The sequence below is a fragment of the Bos grunniens genome, chromosome 16 (assembly GCF_055505025.1).
Source record: "Bos grunniens cultivar Pamir isolate PY7600 chromosome 16, Bosgru_T2T1.0, whole genome shotgun sequence".
In the NCBI taxonomy this organism is placed as follows: domain Eukaryota; kingdom Metazoa; phylum Chordata; class Mammalia; order Artiodactyla; family Bovidae; genus Bos; species Bos grunniens.
This window is the reverse complement of record NC_141180.1, coordinates 28,521,202-28,535,609: the sequence shown is the minus strand read 5'-3', so window position 1 is coordinate 28,535,609 and position 14,408 is coordinate 28,521,202. Positions and strand designations below refer to the sequence as shown.

Here is a 14,408-nt window from a genome sequence, read left to right as displayed (position 1 = left end):
TTTGTACTCTGGATAAATGGGAATCCCCCCATCTCTTATGGCATATGTAGCAGCAGGCCCCATGGGTATGAAGGATGGTAACCATACAGATTCCTGTCCAACAACTCTGAGGTGGGTAACAGGATCCCATTTTAGAGATGGGTAAACTGAGGCTCAGAGGAGCCTGGCGGGCTGCAGTCCATGGGGTCACGACCGAGTAACACACACACACAAACTGAGGCTCAGGATATTATCTAACTTGCTTGGAGACAAACAGCCAGAAAGCAGTAGAGCTGGTGGATTGAACTAGCAGGTCGCATTTGATTCCAAACCTGTGCCCTGTACCCACTGCCCTGGCAGAAGGATCTTTCGGTTCCTCTCCCTGAACAGTCACATAGGGTGGAGGGGGCTGGGCCACAGCAAACTGCCTGAGGAAAACCAATGGAAAAATACATTCAAAGAGCACTGACTTTCATTCCTGAGTGTCCAGAAAAGCCAAGCCCCAGTCGTCTCTCTCCCACCCCATTACAGAGGAAGCTCACTCTAAACTCTCTCGATCCTAGTGGCTGACTTTCAAAGACCATCCCCAATTCCAGTGTGGAGATTGAATCTCCCCCTCACCCAGCAGAAATTCTTTACAGAAGGGATCACGCAAAGCTGACCTAGTGAGGAAATTGCTAAAGGCACAAAGATAAGCAAATGCTTGAGTTGCTTGAACCGAGGAATGTCAAGGAGAGGACAAACTTTTTTTAGAGATAAAAATTTAAAGGAAAAATGGACCTGACACTTACCATGGGTCTACTTTCTTGAGAACACATGAGGTGCTCTGAGGTTCACAACCTGGAGCCAATCCTGGCTGTGACACCTACTAGCCATGAGATCTCAGCCGAATTTTCTGAGCACCAGTTTCCCCATCTGTGGACAGAATTAGCAACTGCACCTACCCCTGGGTTGCTGGAGGACTAACGAAGACAAAATCTGGCATTTGCTGAGCACCAAGCCTGGCCCCTGGACGTCCGAGGTGGTGCTAGTGGTAAAGGACCTGCCTGCCAATGCAGGAGACATAAGAAATGTGGGTTTGATCCCTGGGTTGGGAAGATCACCTGGAGCAAAAAATGGCACCCCATTCCAGTACTCTTGCCTGGAGAATCCCATGGACAGAGGAGGCTGGTGGGCTACAGTCCATAGGGTCGCAAAGAGTCAGACATGAATGAAGCGACTTAGCACGCAAGACTGTCCCCTGGGAGGGCAAGGGATGGGAGCCAGTATACAGGTACACAGGGCCTGGCCCCCTCCTCTGGGGGGCTTTATGTGAGGAGGAGGGGCAAGAGAAGATAAGAACTTAAATGACTAATAAAGGAGGAAGCCTGGGAGGCTTCAGATTTGGACAGATAAAGTGCCCAGTCTACAAAAATACTAATTTACCAACAACTTAAAAAAAAAAAAAATGACTTGGTTGGGAATTCCCTGACAGTCCAGTGGTTACGACTTGGTGCTCTCACTGCCAAAGGCTGGGTTTGATCTCTTATTGGGGGACTAAGATCCCATAAGCTGCGTGGCCAAAAAAATAAAAAAGACTTGATTTCCTTTGTCGACCAGCAACATCCTCTCGTCTTAGGAACTCAGCACCCATGTACCTGCCCTCATTCTTTTCTAACCACCTATACAAAAACCACCCACTCCCACTGCGCTAACCCCTCACCTGGTTTTTTCTCCTGCCTAGCCTTTCCCATCCCTTGACACATCCTGTGGGTCTTTGCCTACTGGAAATCTCCTCCCACAGAATACAAGCTCCATGGAAACAAGGGCCGCAGTCTTCTCGCTGCTACAGCCCTGGCAGCTACAACAGTGCCTGGAGGCAGGAGGTGCTCAAGAGATGTGACTGAATGGAGGGACAATCACAAGGGAATCATTCAAGTTCTCATCTCAGAAGGCTCTGGGACCACCTGAACACTCTGTGGGAACCCTGGAAGGAGCCTCCCTCTGGTGGAGTCACTACCCCCCCACACCAAAAGGGAAACTGAGTTACAGAGTATCTCAAGGTCAGACAGATCTGGGGCTGCATCAGGTGCAGACCAAGCACCGTGTCTCATTTCTGCATCACCTGCTCTTGTCCGAAGTATACACGCAAATGGTAACCTCTCCTGGAAGTGGCCCCACCCTGGAGGCCAGGGGTCAGCAGAAGTCACCAGCACAGGGTCTGTCACCCTGACAATCCCAGGATATCACCTATGAACAATGTCAAGGTGCCAGGCCTCCATCCCACCAAGCGAGCATCCCTTCTCCCTTTCCCCTTCCCCAAACCCCTAAAAGTGCCAATTTTCAGACACTGTCACCCAGAAGGGCACTCTTGCAGTTTCTTAAACTGAGCTTTGCATTGGGCTGGGGAGTAACGTTCTAAGATCCTGAAGTGAGTCACCTTACAGCCTGGCTAAAATGTCTATTTCAGTAGTAATTTTGACTTGCAGTTCTAAGCCTGAAGACTTTCCATTGGCCTCCCAGAGGAAAATCCCTCATGACAGCGAATGGTGTGAGCACCGGTGTCCATGATAGGCTGTTTGAGAACCCGTGTCCATGCCCAACTACCATGGACTTCCTTAGAAACTGCATTTGGTCTTTAAGATCCAGAGACCAGAAGAGGGTGAAGGGTGGTGGGGTACAGAGAATTCAGAACTTTCTGGTTTAGCTGCTGGCTTGATCCTGTTTCATACCAGTGATGCCATGTGTAGATTAGGAAAGGAGATGCCCACTGAGTTCTGCCCTAAAGTGACACCAAGAGGGCCACTGGAGTAACAGCCACCCCCAGACCTCAGAGACAGGCTTTTCTCAGCTACATCATGTCATTAGGATGTTGTTATCATGATACACAAGTGGAGTCTATATAGACAAAAAGTAAACAGATTTATCTCCAACCAGCCCTCTTCTACATGTGTACATAATAACAGCCTCCATTGGCCCAACAGTCAGCTTGGGATCACGGAAGTATTTTACAGACAAAACAGATGTCATTTCGACATAGTTCAGGAGCAGGGAGATGGGACAGATTAACAGTTCATCCTAAAGAAAAACTGAGTCAGTAGGGGCATCAAAAGGTGCCCCACAAGTAAAGCTGATGACTTATATTCACCAGCATCAAATATGAACTAGGCAAGGTGCTTTGCAGACATGAGCTTCTGAATGATCAAAATGTATCTGACATTATTAATATCTCCACTTTACAGATGTAAACTGAGTCTCAGAAAGATCAAACAACTTGCCCAAGCCCTCCCATTTGCTTATTCTCTGCGTCTATATTCTGTTTCACAGCAAGCTGTCTCGGGTTCTAACTGCTCTTTGCAACAGGGGAGGAGGTGGGATTGGGTCCAGCAAGCCTAGCTCCTAAACCAAAGGCCCAGGGACTCAAGCTCCTTCCAGGCCTCAGTGTCCCGCTTCCAGGCCTCAGTGTCCCGCTTCCAGACCCTTGGTGACCCAAGACACCAGCTGTTCCAGAACACCAGTGCAGCTCAGCTAATCAGAGTCAGTTGATTGGTGGTCCCAGCTCCTGTGACTAGAACTCTGACCTCTGGAATCTCATCTCCTGAGGAAACCAATATGGGCAGCCTGGAATTAGGAGGTCTTGCAGTTGGCTGTTTTTAGGAAAGAATTATTAGGTAAATAAGCCTGGTGTTTCTCAGTTGGTAAGCTTGCTGCCTGGGAGAGGCATTCTGGTGCCAAACCAGACAGAATTTGAAATTCCAGTACCAGGGCTTCAGGGCTTTGGGACTTGGGCAAGTCCCTTAAACTCCAGCCTTTTCTGATCTCATCTTCCTGGAGATAACAGCCTCACTGCCAAGGTCGTAATAAGATTTTAAGACACTGCAAGTAAATTACAGGAACACATGGGTGTTCAAGAAATAATGAATAATCATGTGGTCCACCTATTCCCCACCCCCCACCCCATTTTTCCTAGAAAAAGTATTCGAACTTCAAACTGATGATGACAGTCTTCTCGGAAGCCCTTCGTCTTCCAGCTTCCTACCCTAGAATCTGGAGAATCCAGGGGTTCCTGTGACCCACCTTCCATGACCTAACTTGAGCTGGGGAGGAACCAGCTGAGGCCGGAACAGAATGGAACCGGAGCATCCACTCGGAACCTTTAACGCTCAAACGCTGTTCTCCGCTTGGGGCGGATTAGCCAACGATACATAATTAGACCATTGCATTTGTGTCTCCTCCGCGGCAATTTCTCTTTCTGCCTTAGTCGTTCAAGTGTAGGAGAAATCTCTTCGCTCCTAGCAAAGGCGAGTCATCACTTTCGTCTGCGAAGGGCGGCGGGAAGGCAGCGCTCCCCTCGGCACTTGATGGGCTTGCCAGGTGGGTTACAGGTGCGGTCACAGGGGGCCTCCCCAACTCACCGCGAGGTTGGCCCCATCCCCACGCTTCCCAGAACAGGCACGGGATCCGACCCAGACCCGGGTCTCCCGGCGCCGCGGGATCGCACAGCTCCCGTGGCCTTGACCTCCCTCGGCAGCTCCCTACGGGGCTCTGCCGGAAAGCCGCCGAGCCCCGAAAACCCCAGGCTGAGGACTAACTCCGCGTCCCGCGCGTCTCCTCCTGCACCCCGGCCGGCGCTCGGGGCTCCGGGTGCGGCGAGAACTTTGCCACCAGCGGCTGCCGGATCCCGGTCGGGAGCGCCCCCGCGCGCCCGGCCCGGCGCTCCCGGGCCTGCGGCCGCGGCGCCCTCCCCTCTCGGCGCGCACCTACCCGGCTGGCTGTAGTCGCCATCCGCTCGAGCTGAGGGTGCCCCGGCGCGGGGCCGATCGCTCGATCCCGCCGCGTCCGCACTCGGCTCGCAGACTGCGGGCCCCGGGGGGCGCGCCGGCCCGGCCCCTGCCCCGCAGGAAGGCGCCGGCTCGCCCTGCGCCGCGAGCTGGCGGACGCGCTCCCAGGTGCCAGAGTCGGCGGCCCGCATGCCGCGTGCCCGGGGGGCGCTGCCCGCGGCGGCGCGGGGGGCTCCGACAGCGGGCGCCGGGCTCACAGCCCGCGGGGTCGTCGCCGCATCGGGGCGCAGCCGAGCGCCGCCCCGGCCGCCCGCCCGGCGGCCCGCGCGAGCCGGACCAGGGCTCTCCGTCCGGCCGGACGCCCGGCTGTCCGCTGCCGCCGCACGCGAGGAATTCGGCCGCCGAGTCTCTCACGTGGGAACGACTCTCACTCCCGCGGCTCCTCCTCCCGCTCCTTCCGGGCTGGCGAGCACCGCCGCTCGCCCCGCCCCCGACCCCGCCCCCGGCCCCTCCGCGACGCCCAGACTCGCCCCAAGGCCGGGCAGAGCGCCGCGACGCCCCTTTGTGCGCCGGACCCTGGCCACTCAATACGTTCCCAGCATGGTCATTCCTAGAGAAACTCAGGGTTCGAAAGAAGGGCAGTGTCACAGCGCTTGGGAGTGACAGGCCTGAATCCAGGTAGCCCAGCCTGCATGTGTCTCTCTACTTTTCTGACACCCTTGGGACAGCCTTGCCGGAGAGCTGAAGTCCCAGCAAGTGGCCGGGAGAGGGCGGAAAAGCAGGCAGGAAAAGGGGTGGGCCCTCTGGGACACTTCCTTCACTCACCTGGACTGTGCGGCCCGTCCTGCTTTAAGTGCACGCAGTACTGAGCGCAAGGGCTTATGCCAATGGGGAGGAAAACTGATACGGCCCATAGCCGTGAGGAAGCACTGGCAGGGGACCCTATGTCTGCACCTCAATCCTCCGTCTCAGCTTCTCCATCTATAAAATGGGACATCAGGACTTCCCACCCATCATCAGTGCTAGGTATGAACTCCCCTCTGGTGGGTGGGGAGGGGGGCATGTGGCAAGTGAAGCGGTTCCAGGGAAGACCAGGGTCTGGGGCCCTGCCCTGTGGGTTATTAGGCCAGCCAAGCTCTGTAGGAGGTGACACACTGAAGGGGCTGCAAATCCGAGCCCACCCCCTCCAGTGGGTGCTCCCGTGGCTGGCGGAGTTCGCTGTAGAGTGAACCCAGCAGCTCTGAACCCCCTTTGATCTGGGGATTATGACACTCTTTAGAAGGACTAATTATCTCCTTACAGCCCCAGGAGGCAGGTCCCATAGACATGGGAAGGTGAGGCTACCTGGCTGGGTGAGGAGTCACACACTTTCTCTGGTGTCCTCAGCCTCCCGCTCCAGGCAGCATGCACCCCAGTTCCTCCAGACCTGGCTCAGTCACCTATGGATTCCACTGGCCCACACCTGAGCTCTGGGAACTTCTAGGTCCTGGCATATGGCTCTCTGACCAGTGATGGGAACCAAATTTCCGCCCCGCCCCTACCCGGTACAAGTCTGGCTGCCTCAGATCCTCTGGCCCTGTCTAATGGAACCCCCGGCTGTTCAGTGGAGAGCGGACAGGTACATAAAATCTTAGTGATGCTTCCAACTGGGGAAGAAAACCATCCATGGGGTTAAACGCCCATACCGCTCTGGGAGAGGGAAACTGACCCCATACCAAGTGACAAGAGATGCTGGGAATCCCCCATGTCCTCTGCCTTTGCTGGGAAAAATGGCAGAACAGAACAAAAGAAAGATCACTCTGAGCCCTCATGGGAGGAGAAGCTGGGAGGGTCTTTCATTCTGGAGACATCTGGTCCTGGAGACTCTGTTTTGGACTGAGGGAGAAGGGACAACAGGGACTGCTTTGGTGTGCTTTATAAGGCATTTAGGTTGTTCTTTTTACTTAGAAAGTCTTTGCATATTAAACTCATAGGGAGGTTCTTCTCTTCTACAAAGAAACATGCTCTTTCCCATATTTCTTGAAGTACATGGAACTCTTGGTCAGTCTCCTATTTTTCCCTTTTTTCACAGAAACATTCACTTCCCTCTTCACTTCGTAAGGAGGACACAGCAGTACAAGCACGGATATGAGCACTTGCCACTTGGATTCAATGTCAGGGAGACCTTAGGGAGTGGCAGGGACTGTGGCAAACAGGAGGGTTAGGGTTAGAGTTAGAGGAGGCAGTAGATGGTTGTCATACAGGAATTTGGCTCCAGCATTACCAGAGGTTCCATTTTTTGTTCGTTTTTTCTGGAGCTACTAGGAATGTGAATTTTGATGTGAAACCTAAGTTTGAAATATTGGCAACTTTTTAAAACCTAAGAAGAAAGAGGAGAAAGAACAACGAGGTCAATATGTCTAGAAGTTTCTGTTTGGCTCACTGGCCACAGGTGCTCACTGGTCTTCTAGAGTCTGCACATGTTTGCTACTGACATTTCAATGATCCAAGCTATTTCTCAAGCTCCCAACCCTGGGGAGTTTCTGCTGCTCTCCTTTCTCAGCAAAGTTTGGCCTGGCTCATGTGTGTGTGTGTGTGTGTGTGTGTCCCACACACTCAGGACTAGGACTTCATATGGCATTTGGGCCTACCTGCCCTCACTTTCTGGGATTTTCTGATGACCCAGGCCTCCCCTAGTCAACTTCAGCCTCTCTGTCTCCCTGTTCACAACTCTACTAGCAGGCAAATCTGTGACAGCAGCGGCAGCCTGCAGCCTTCCAGAAAACCATCCATCTGCCTTGAGTGGGAGGTCTTTCCTCTTCGAGGTATGTTTCTGATTATGAGGATGTCCTGGGCTCAGGAGACATTTCTGCTTAACTCTGCAACAGGAAATGCGGGAGCCAGGGAATGACAGCCCGTTTTCCAGGAATGGTACCTCCAGGGTGGTTTGCATTGAAGACTCCAAGACCTGGCTGGCTTCTGAATGTGCCGCCTTGCAGAAGGGCCCTGCACTGGGGTTTTGTCATCACTTTGACATTCTTAAATTAGTTTTGAACTAGGGGCCTCACACGTTCATTTTGCATTGGGACCCACAAATTATGTAGCGGGGCCTTCTCCTAGAAGACCTGCTGGCCTGCCTGGGGGATGCTGAGAATTGATGTTGGAGACAGCTGGGCCTGAGGTTTGGCTCTCTCTGTCCCTCTGGGTACACCGTGTCCAGCCTCTGTAAGGCAGTGGGAAAGGAGGATTTTGGGTGAGGAGAAAGGCTATAGGAATTGTCCCCTCCAGTCCTCCTGACTACTCATAAGGAGCAAAGGCATAGTGAGAATTCAAAGTGGGGGGGGTGGGGGTGGGGATTGGCAACCCAGCCCAAGGGTTGGGAGGCTGCTCTAGTTAAAAGCTTTGAGGCCAGACAGTGTCCCCATGACCCTGACCTCAGGCCAACAGGGCACCACCAAAGAAAACAGAGGCTGGGGATCAGGGACATCAGGGGTCAGTGCAATTCCCATTCACAGCGCCTCTTCATTCCCAAGGAAACTTCCTTTAGATCACAGGAGCAAGAGATGTGACAAGATATATTTGACTTAAGGAACAGAACCCAGAAATCTTATATTTAAAACCCCACTATATTCAATATCTGCTTGAAGTTGAATATTTGAATCCACTGGAATTTTTGAGGGTTTTTTTTTCTTGACTATGTCTTTAGTATTTGTAGAAGAGGTTTAACTGATATCTTCTAGCCAAAATTACTCTCTTCAAACACCTGGCACTAAGAGAAGGTAGCAACAGTGGATTCTCAAGACTGTACCGTTTTGTCTGTAACACCCTCGTGAATTCCTGGAGTCTGGAGACCTTGGTAGTAATCACCTAGCTTGTGTGTACCTGTGGAAAAGGGTCCTTCTGTCTCTGCATCTAAGCGCCCTCACCGGCAAAAGCAAAACGAAGGGCTGGATTAGCAGAGGAGGGTGTTCCCAGCTCTGCCCAATATGGGTGAGTGGGTCTGTTTTAATCCTTCTCATGGTGGCTGTGGGGGTATGTGTGTTTTGTGTGTGTTGCTAGTAGTGATAGCAAGTGTATTCGTTATCTATTGCTGCGTGACAAATCACCCCAAATTGCAGAGGCTTGAGACAACAAGCATTTATTATCTGTCAGTTTCTGTGGGTCAGGAGACCAGGGTGGCCTAGCTGGGTGCCTCAGGTTTAGGGCTTCTGGGTAGACTGCCGGCAAGGTGTCAGCCAGGGCTCCATTCAACTTAGGGCTCTCCTTGGGGAGCAACTACTCCCTAGCAAGACTCAGTTTCTTGTGTTGGACTGAGACCCTCCACACCTCCTTGGCTCTGGGCCCTGAAGCCACAACATGTCGCTCTGGCCTCCTCCAGCCATGTCTTCAAGCTCACTTTTTTGAAGGTTTACTTTGTATGAAGCACCATTCAGGGCTTCCCTGGTGGCTCAGTGGTAAAGCCACCACTGAGCTCAGTGGAGCTCAGTGGAGCTCAGTGGCTCCATTCTTGGCCATAGAGCTGTAGATCTTCTCGAAAAATTGCAGCTTGCTTCCACCTTGGGCTCCAGGAAAGAGCAAGAGAGGGCATGCACAAGATGGAGACTGCTGTCTCTGTAACCTAATTTTTAAAACAATACTTTTTATTTTGTATTGGGGTCTAGCCAATTAACAATGTTGTGATAGTTTGAGATGGACAGCAAAGGGACTCAGCCATATATATCCACGTGTCCATCCTCACCCAAACTCCCCTCCCATCCAGCTGCCACTTGGCACTGAGCAGAGTTCTCCCTATGCGATACAGCAGGTCCTTGTTGGTTACCCATTTTAAATATAGCAGTGTGTACATGCTGATCACAAACTTCCTAATTGTCTCTTCCTCCATCCTTCCTCCCTGGCAACCATAAGTTCATTCTCTAAGCTTGTGAGTCGGTTTCTGTTTTGTAGATAAGTTCATTTGTCTCATGGTTTTAGATTCTGCATATAAGGGATGTCATAAGGTATTTCTCCTTTTTTGTCTGACACTGTAACTTAATCTTGAACATGGCATCCATCACCTTTCCCCTGTTCTGTTCATTAGAAGGGAATCACTAGGTGGATGGGAGGGGTGACAAGACAGTGTGACCACCAGGAGGCAAGGATTCGTGAAGGCCATCCGGGATGCTGCACACCCCCGGAGGCTGGGGACACATTCTCTGGAGGCAGAGAGACCAGGACTCAAATCCCAGCTCTGACACACACGAGTGTACAATCTAGAACACACGATTTTAGCCCAGAAGCCTTGGGCTCCTCTTCTGTCAGATGGAGGTGATTGTGGTCATTACTTTGCAGGGTTGTGGTAGGAGGTTTTTGGACATGCAGAGCTCTGAATGGTGCTTGTTGTTGTCATCGCTAAGTTGCATCCAACTCTTTTGTGACCCCATGAACTGTAGCCCGCCAGGCTTCTCTGTCCATGGGATTCTCCAGGCAAGAGTACTGGAGCAGGTTGTCATTTCCTTCTCCACGGGATCTTTCTGACTCGGGGATCGAACCCACATCTCCTGCATTGGCAGGTAGATTCTTTACCACTGAGCCACCGGGGAAGCCCTGAATGGTGCTTTGTACAAAATAAACCCTCAAAAAAGTGAGCTTGAAGACATGGCTGGAGGAGGCCAGAGCGACGTGTCTTTTGCTTTTGAGCCAGATAAGCACTCTGCTATCTCCATGGAGATCTGCAGCTTGTGATCTATTTCACAGAAGTCCTTCCAGCAGGCCCCAGGATGCCTCTGTGGCCAAGGCCACCGTGGGGATGGTACCAATATCTTCTTCACTCGGCCATCCCTGTAGGACCCTGGGGCACAGGTGCAGTGGGAAGGATTAGACTGGTATTTTCCCCTCAAACTTTCTTAGACCTCAGCCCTTGGAGGCTGGAGGATTTTACCCCCTGTCCATCCTGCCATCTGTCCTGGGGAGGCCTTCTTGGCTGGAGACTTTTGTGTGCCTGTCATGGGATCACCGATACCTTTGCTGATCTTTCCTGGGCCCCAAACGACCTGTCGAGGATCTTGATCCTCTCTGGAGGTTTCCAGAGGACCTGCCCTGGAGGCAGATGCTTATCCCAGATCCAGACATTGAAGTGTTTTCACCAAGTACAGCTGGCCTCCGTGCCCTGCCTGTCAGACCATCGTGTATCCCAAATTAGATTCTGAATTGCACCAAAAGGAAAAATTCCTTCCTCATCCAGAAGCCACATCTCTCCCATTTTCTCTAAGGCTCTTTTGAGCAAGTTCTTATCAAACAGAGAGGTTTCTACAGAAAGTTGAAATGTTGCAGCTTATTCAGGATCATTGGGCTTCCCGGGTGGCTCAAGTGGTAAAGAATCTGCCTGCCAATTCAGAAGACGCAAGAGACATGGGTTTGATCCCTGAGTCTGGAAGATTCCCTAGAGAAGGAAATGGCAACCCACTCCAGTATTCTTGCCTGGAAAATCCCACGGAGAGAGGAGCCTGGTGGGCTACAGTCTATGGGGTCCCAAAGAGTTGGACATGACTTAGCAACTGAACACACACAGCATTCAGAATAAATAACAATAACATCAAAATACTATGACTTCTAATAATAATATTGGCAAACATTTACATAGTGCTTACTATATAACCTTCCCAACAATTCTGAGAATTATATGTACTGTTATTATCATCCTCATTTTACAAATTTTACGAACAGACACAGAAGTTGAGTCATTTACCCAAAGGCACACAGCCATTAAGTGATGTAGGCAGGACTCAAGCTTAATGTAGTCTGGCTGCAGGGTCTGGGCTAATAACCATCAAGCTACCTTGGTAACAATGTCATTGACTGAGCCCTTACTTCACCCCAGGGACTGTCCTTTCTAGCTCATTCAACCCTGCACCCTATCCCCATGTCCCAGATGAGAAAACTGAAGTTTAGGGAAGACAAAGGACTTATCCCAGGTGATGTGGCTGGTAAACGCGGGGTTGGGATTCTAACCCTCAGAAATGAGGGGTGTTCTCTGGTAGAATACCTTGCACCACAGGGTTATGGAGAATTGTGGGCATAGTGGAATGGTCAACCCTTCCATGATTAACTCCTGAAGTCAGGAAGACTTCAGGGAACCCTCAGCAGGCATCTGGGGATGGGGCCTCTGCTGCCCCCAGTGGCCACTGGCAGTACTTCCCCTTCCTCAACTGGGGTCCTCAACTGGGGCTGTTGGTTCCTGGGAACAGGACCACTAGGTTCACCACCACAATTTTCAGGCCCCATGTCTCCATGTCCTATGTGTGAGTCAAGAAACACAGAGGCTGTGGCCCAGTGAGTGCCCAAGATAAGAATAATGTTTATTGGGACTTCCCCGGTAGTCCAGTGGTTAAGAATCTGCCTTGCAACGCAGGGGGCTGCATGATTGATCCCTGGTCAAGGAACTAAGATCCCACATGCACCAGAGCAACGAGTCCACGTGCCACAATCAGGGAGTCCCTGTGCTGCAGCAAAAATCCCACAGGATGCAACCAAGATACCTCAAGTGCTGCCTCTAACACGTGATGCAACCAAATTAATTAATTAATTAATTTTAAAATAAAGAATAATGTTTACTGAGCCCTTCCACCTCTGTACCAGGCACTCTGTTATGTACTCATTATTGTTCAGTTGCTAAGTCATGTCTGACTCTGTGACCCCATGGACTGCAGCATACCAGGCTTCCCTGTCCTTTACTATCTCCCTGAGTTTGTTCAAACTCATGTCCAGTGAGTCATTCTCATTACTTCAATGTTACAATTTAATTTATTGGCGCACAGATAGAATCATCATTGTTAAGGGTTATTTATAGTATTTGGTTGGGCTTCTCAGGTGGCTCAGTGGGTAAAGTATCCATCTGCAATGCAGGAGAAGTGTTCAATCCCTGGGTTGGGAAGATCCTCTGAAGAAGGAAACAGCAACCCATTTCAATATGGAGAATTCCATGGACAGAGGAGCCTGGTGGGCTACAGTTCACAGGGTTGCAAAGAGTTGGACATGACTGAAGTGACTGAGCACCCAGGCACACATAATATTAGATGGAGCACTTTATACATATTAGTTTATTTTAATTCTCACAACACTGTGTAAGTACTCTCACAATCCTCATTTTATCAGTGAGGAAGCCAAGGAACAGAGAGTTTCTGTAGCTTGCCTGAAGTCACACAGTACAATAGGATGAAGCCAGGAGTTACAAGCAGGCAATTCTGCCTCCAGAGCCAGTTTTCTTAATTATTATGCCACTATTTTGTATTATTATAAAAATTATCATTTTTCTGATCTTACGGTTGAAGAAACCGAGGCTTAGATAGGTGGAAGGCTTTGTCTAAGATCACACAGCTGGTAAGTTTAGACTCAGTATTTCAACCATGTCTGTCTTCGTTTATTCAATCATTGACTCAACAAACACTGACTGTGTACCAACCATGTGCTAGGCACCATCCTGAGCTCCGGCTGTAAAGCACCATGCAGGTTAGCGTGCCACGGGCACCCGGGGTCTACCAGCATGTGACACCACGTGGTGGGCGGCCATTTCCTTCTCCAGCGGATCTTCCTGACCCAGGGATCGAGTCCTTGTCTCCTCCATCTCCTGAACTGGCAGGCAGGTTCTTTACCACTAGTGCCACGTGGGAAGCCAAGAAGAAAGTGTTCTCCCTTCCTGGAAACAGGAAGGACCTGGATTCCTAGATCACCCCTCTCCCAGCTTCATCTCCACAGCAATTATCTGCAGAATGGCTCTTAGAACATGGAAAAGAACACCAATTAGACTTGGGAGAGCTTGCAAGGGTCTGCGGCATGGAGTTCTACACTGCTCTTTCAGAGTTGGGCAAGTCAGACCACCTTCCTGGGGCCTCAGTTTCCCCACCAGTGAAATGGGGATAAGAACACTTGCCTGTCTCTCCACAACTGTCCTGTGAAGAACAAAAGAGACCAGGGGTAGGAAAGCCCACGTAACTGCAGAAGGCCAAACAGATAGCCGGGCTGCAGGGCCGGTTCAGTTAGGGAACCATTTGCTTATTTCCTTGTTTATTTCACTGGGTCCACCCACACGTGCCATGAGTCCACTCCTGTCTTAGATACTATGGGGAAGGTCCCTGAGTGTAGTCAACCTGGATATTCAGATGAGACAGAATTGCTGGCTTTGATTTATCTGTTTATCTGTTGATTTATCTGTTTATCTGTTCAAAGAAAAAGCTGGCTTTGATTATGACTTTGATTATGACTGTCTGTGCTGCAGAGGCCTTATCTCTGGGGCAGTGATGAGTCCTTCCCCAGGGAAACAAAATTGTCCCAAAGCCCAGGCTAGCAAACAGCTTCAAGATTTGTGCATGCAGGAGAACTGAGGGCGAGAGATCTTGGCCTGGCCTGTCTCTTTAAGGTTTAAGGTGCCAATCTGTCCTAAAGCAACTGCTGTCACAGTGGCCACAAGCAAGTTGGAACCATGGAGAAAGACCCTTGTGCAAAGGCCTGGATCTTTCCCGTGAAGGTCTCTGTTGTTCAGTCACTCAGTCATGTCTAACTCTTTGCAACCCTATGGACTACAGCACACCAGGCTTCCCTGTCCTTCACCATCTCCCCGAGCTTGCTCAAATTCATGTCCATTGAGTCGGTGATGCCATCCAACCATCTCTGAGCTACCTGCAAACAGTAATTAGGCATCTCAACATCGAGGTGGGG

The 14,408-nt window shown here is 50.9% G+C and overlaps 1 protein-coding gene and 1 long non-coding RNA gene across 6 annotated transcripts in view; one reads left to right on the top strand and one right to left on the bottom strand.

Annotated features, from left to right (window-relative positions):
- The window catches only part of KAZN (kazrin, periplakin interacting protein), a 1,338,251-nt gene that overhangs the window by 168,003 nt on the left and 1,155,840 nt on the right, over positions 1 to 14,408 (bottom strand). The window contains exon 1 of one of the 3 annotated variants that reach the window (XM_086343802.1): positions 4,723 to 5,175. The exons of the other annotated variants lie outside the window; for them this stretch is intronic. Within the exon in view, the coding sequence (XP_086199928.1) occupies positions 4,723 to 4,930 (208 nt within the window). The 5' untranslated portion in view covers positions 4,931 to 5,175. Of the gene's footprint in view, positions 1 to 4,722; positions 5,176 to 14,408 lie in introns of those variants that run through there. 3 annotated transcript variants of the gene reach the window in all.
- LOC147356417 (uncharacterized) overlaps positions 3,955 to 14,408 on the top strand; it is a 31,701-nt gene continuing 21,247 nt past the window's right edge. Inside the window, exon 1 of one of the 3 annotated variants that reach the window (XR_015143245.1) lies at positions 3,955 to 4,332. This is a non-coding gene — a long non-coding RNA (uncharacterized LOC147356417). Of the gene's footprint in view, positions 4,333 to 5,188; positions 5,766 to 14,408 lie in introns of those variants that run through there. The other 2 variants (XR_015143244.1, XR_015143246.1) reach the window with 2 other exon arrangements.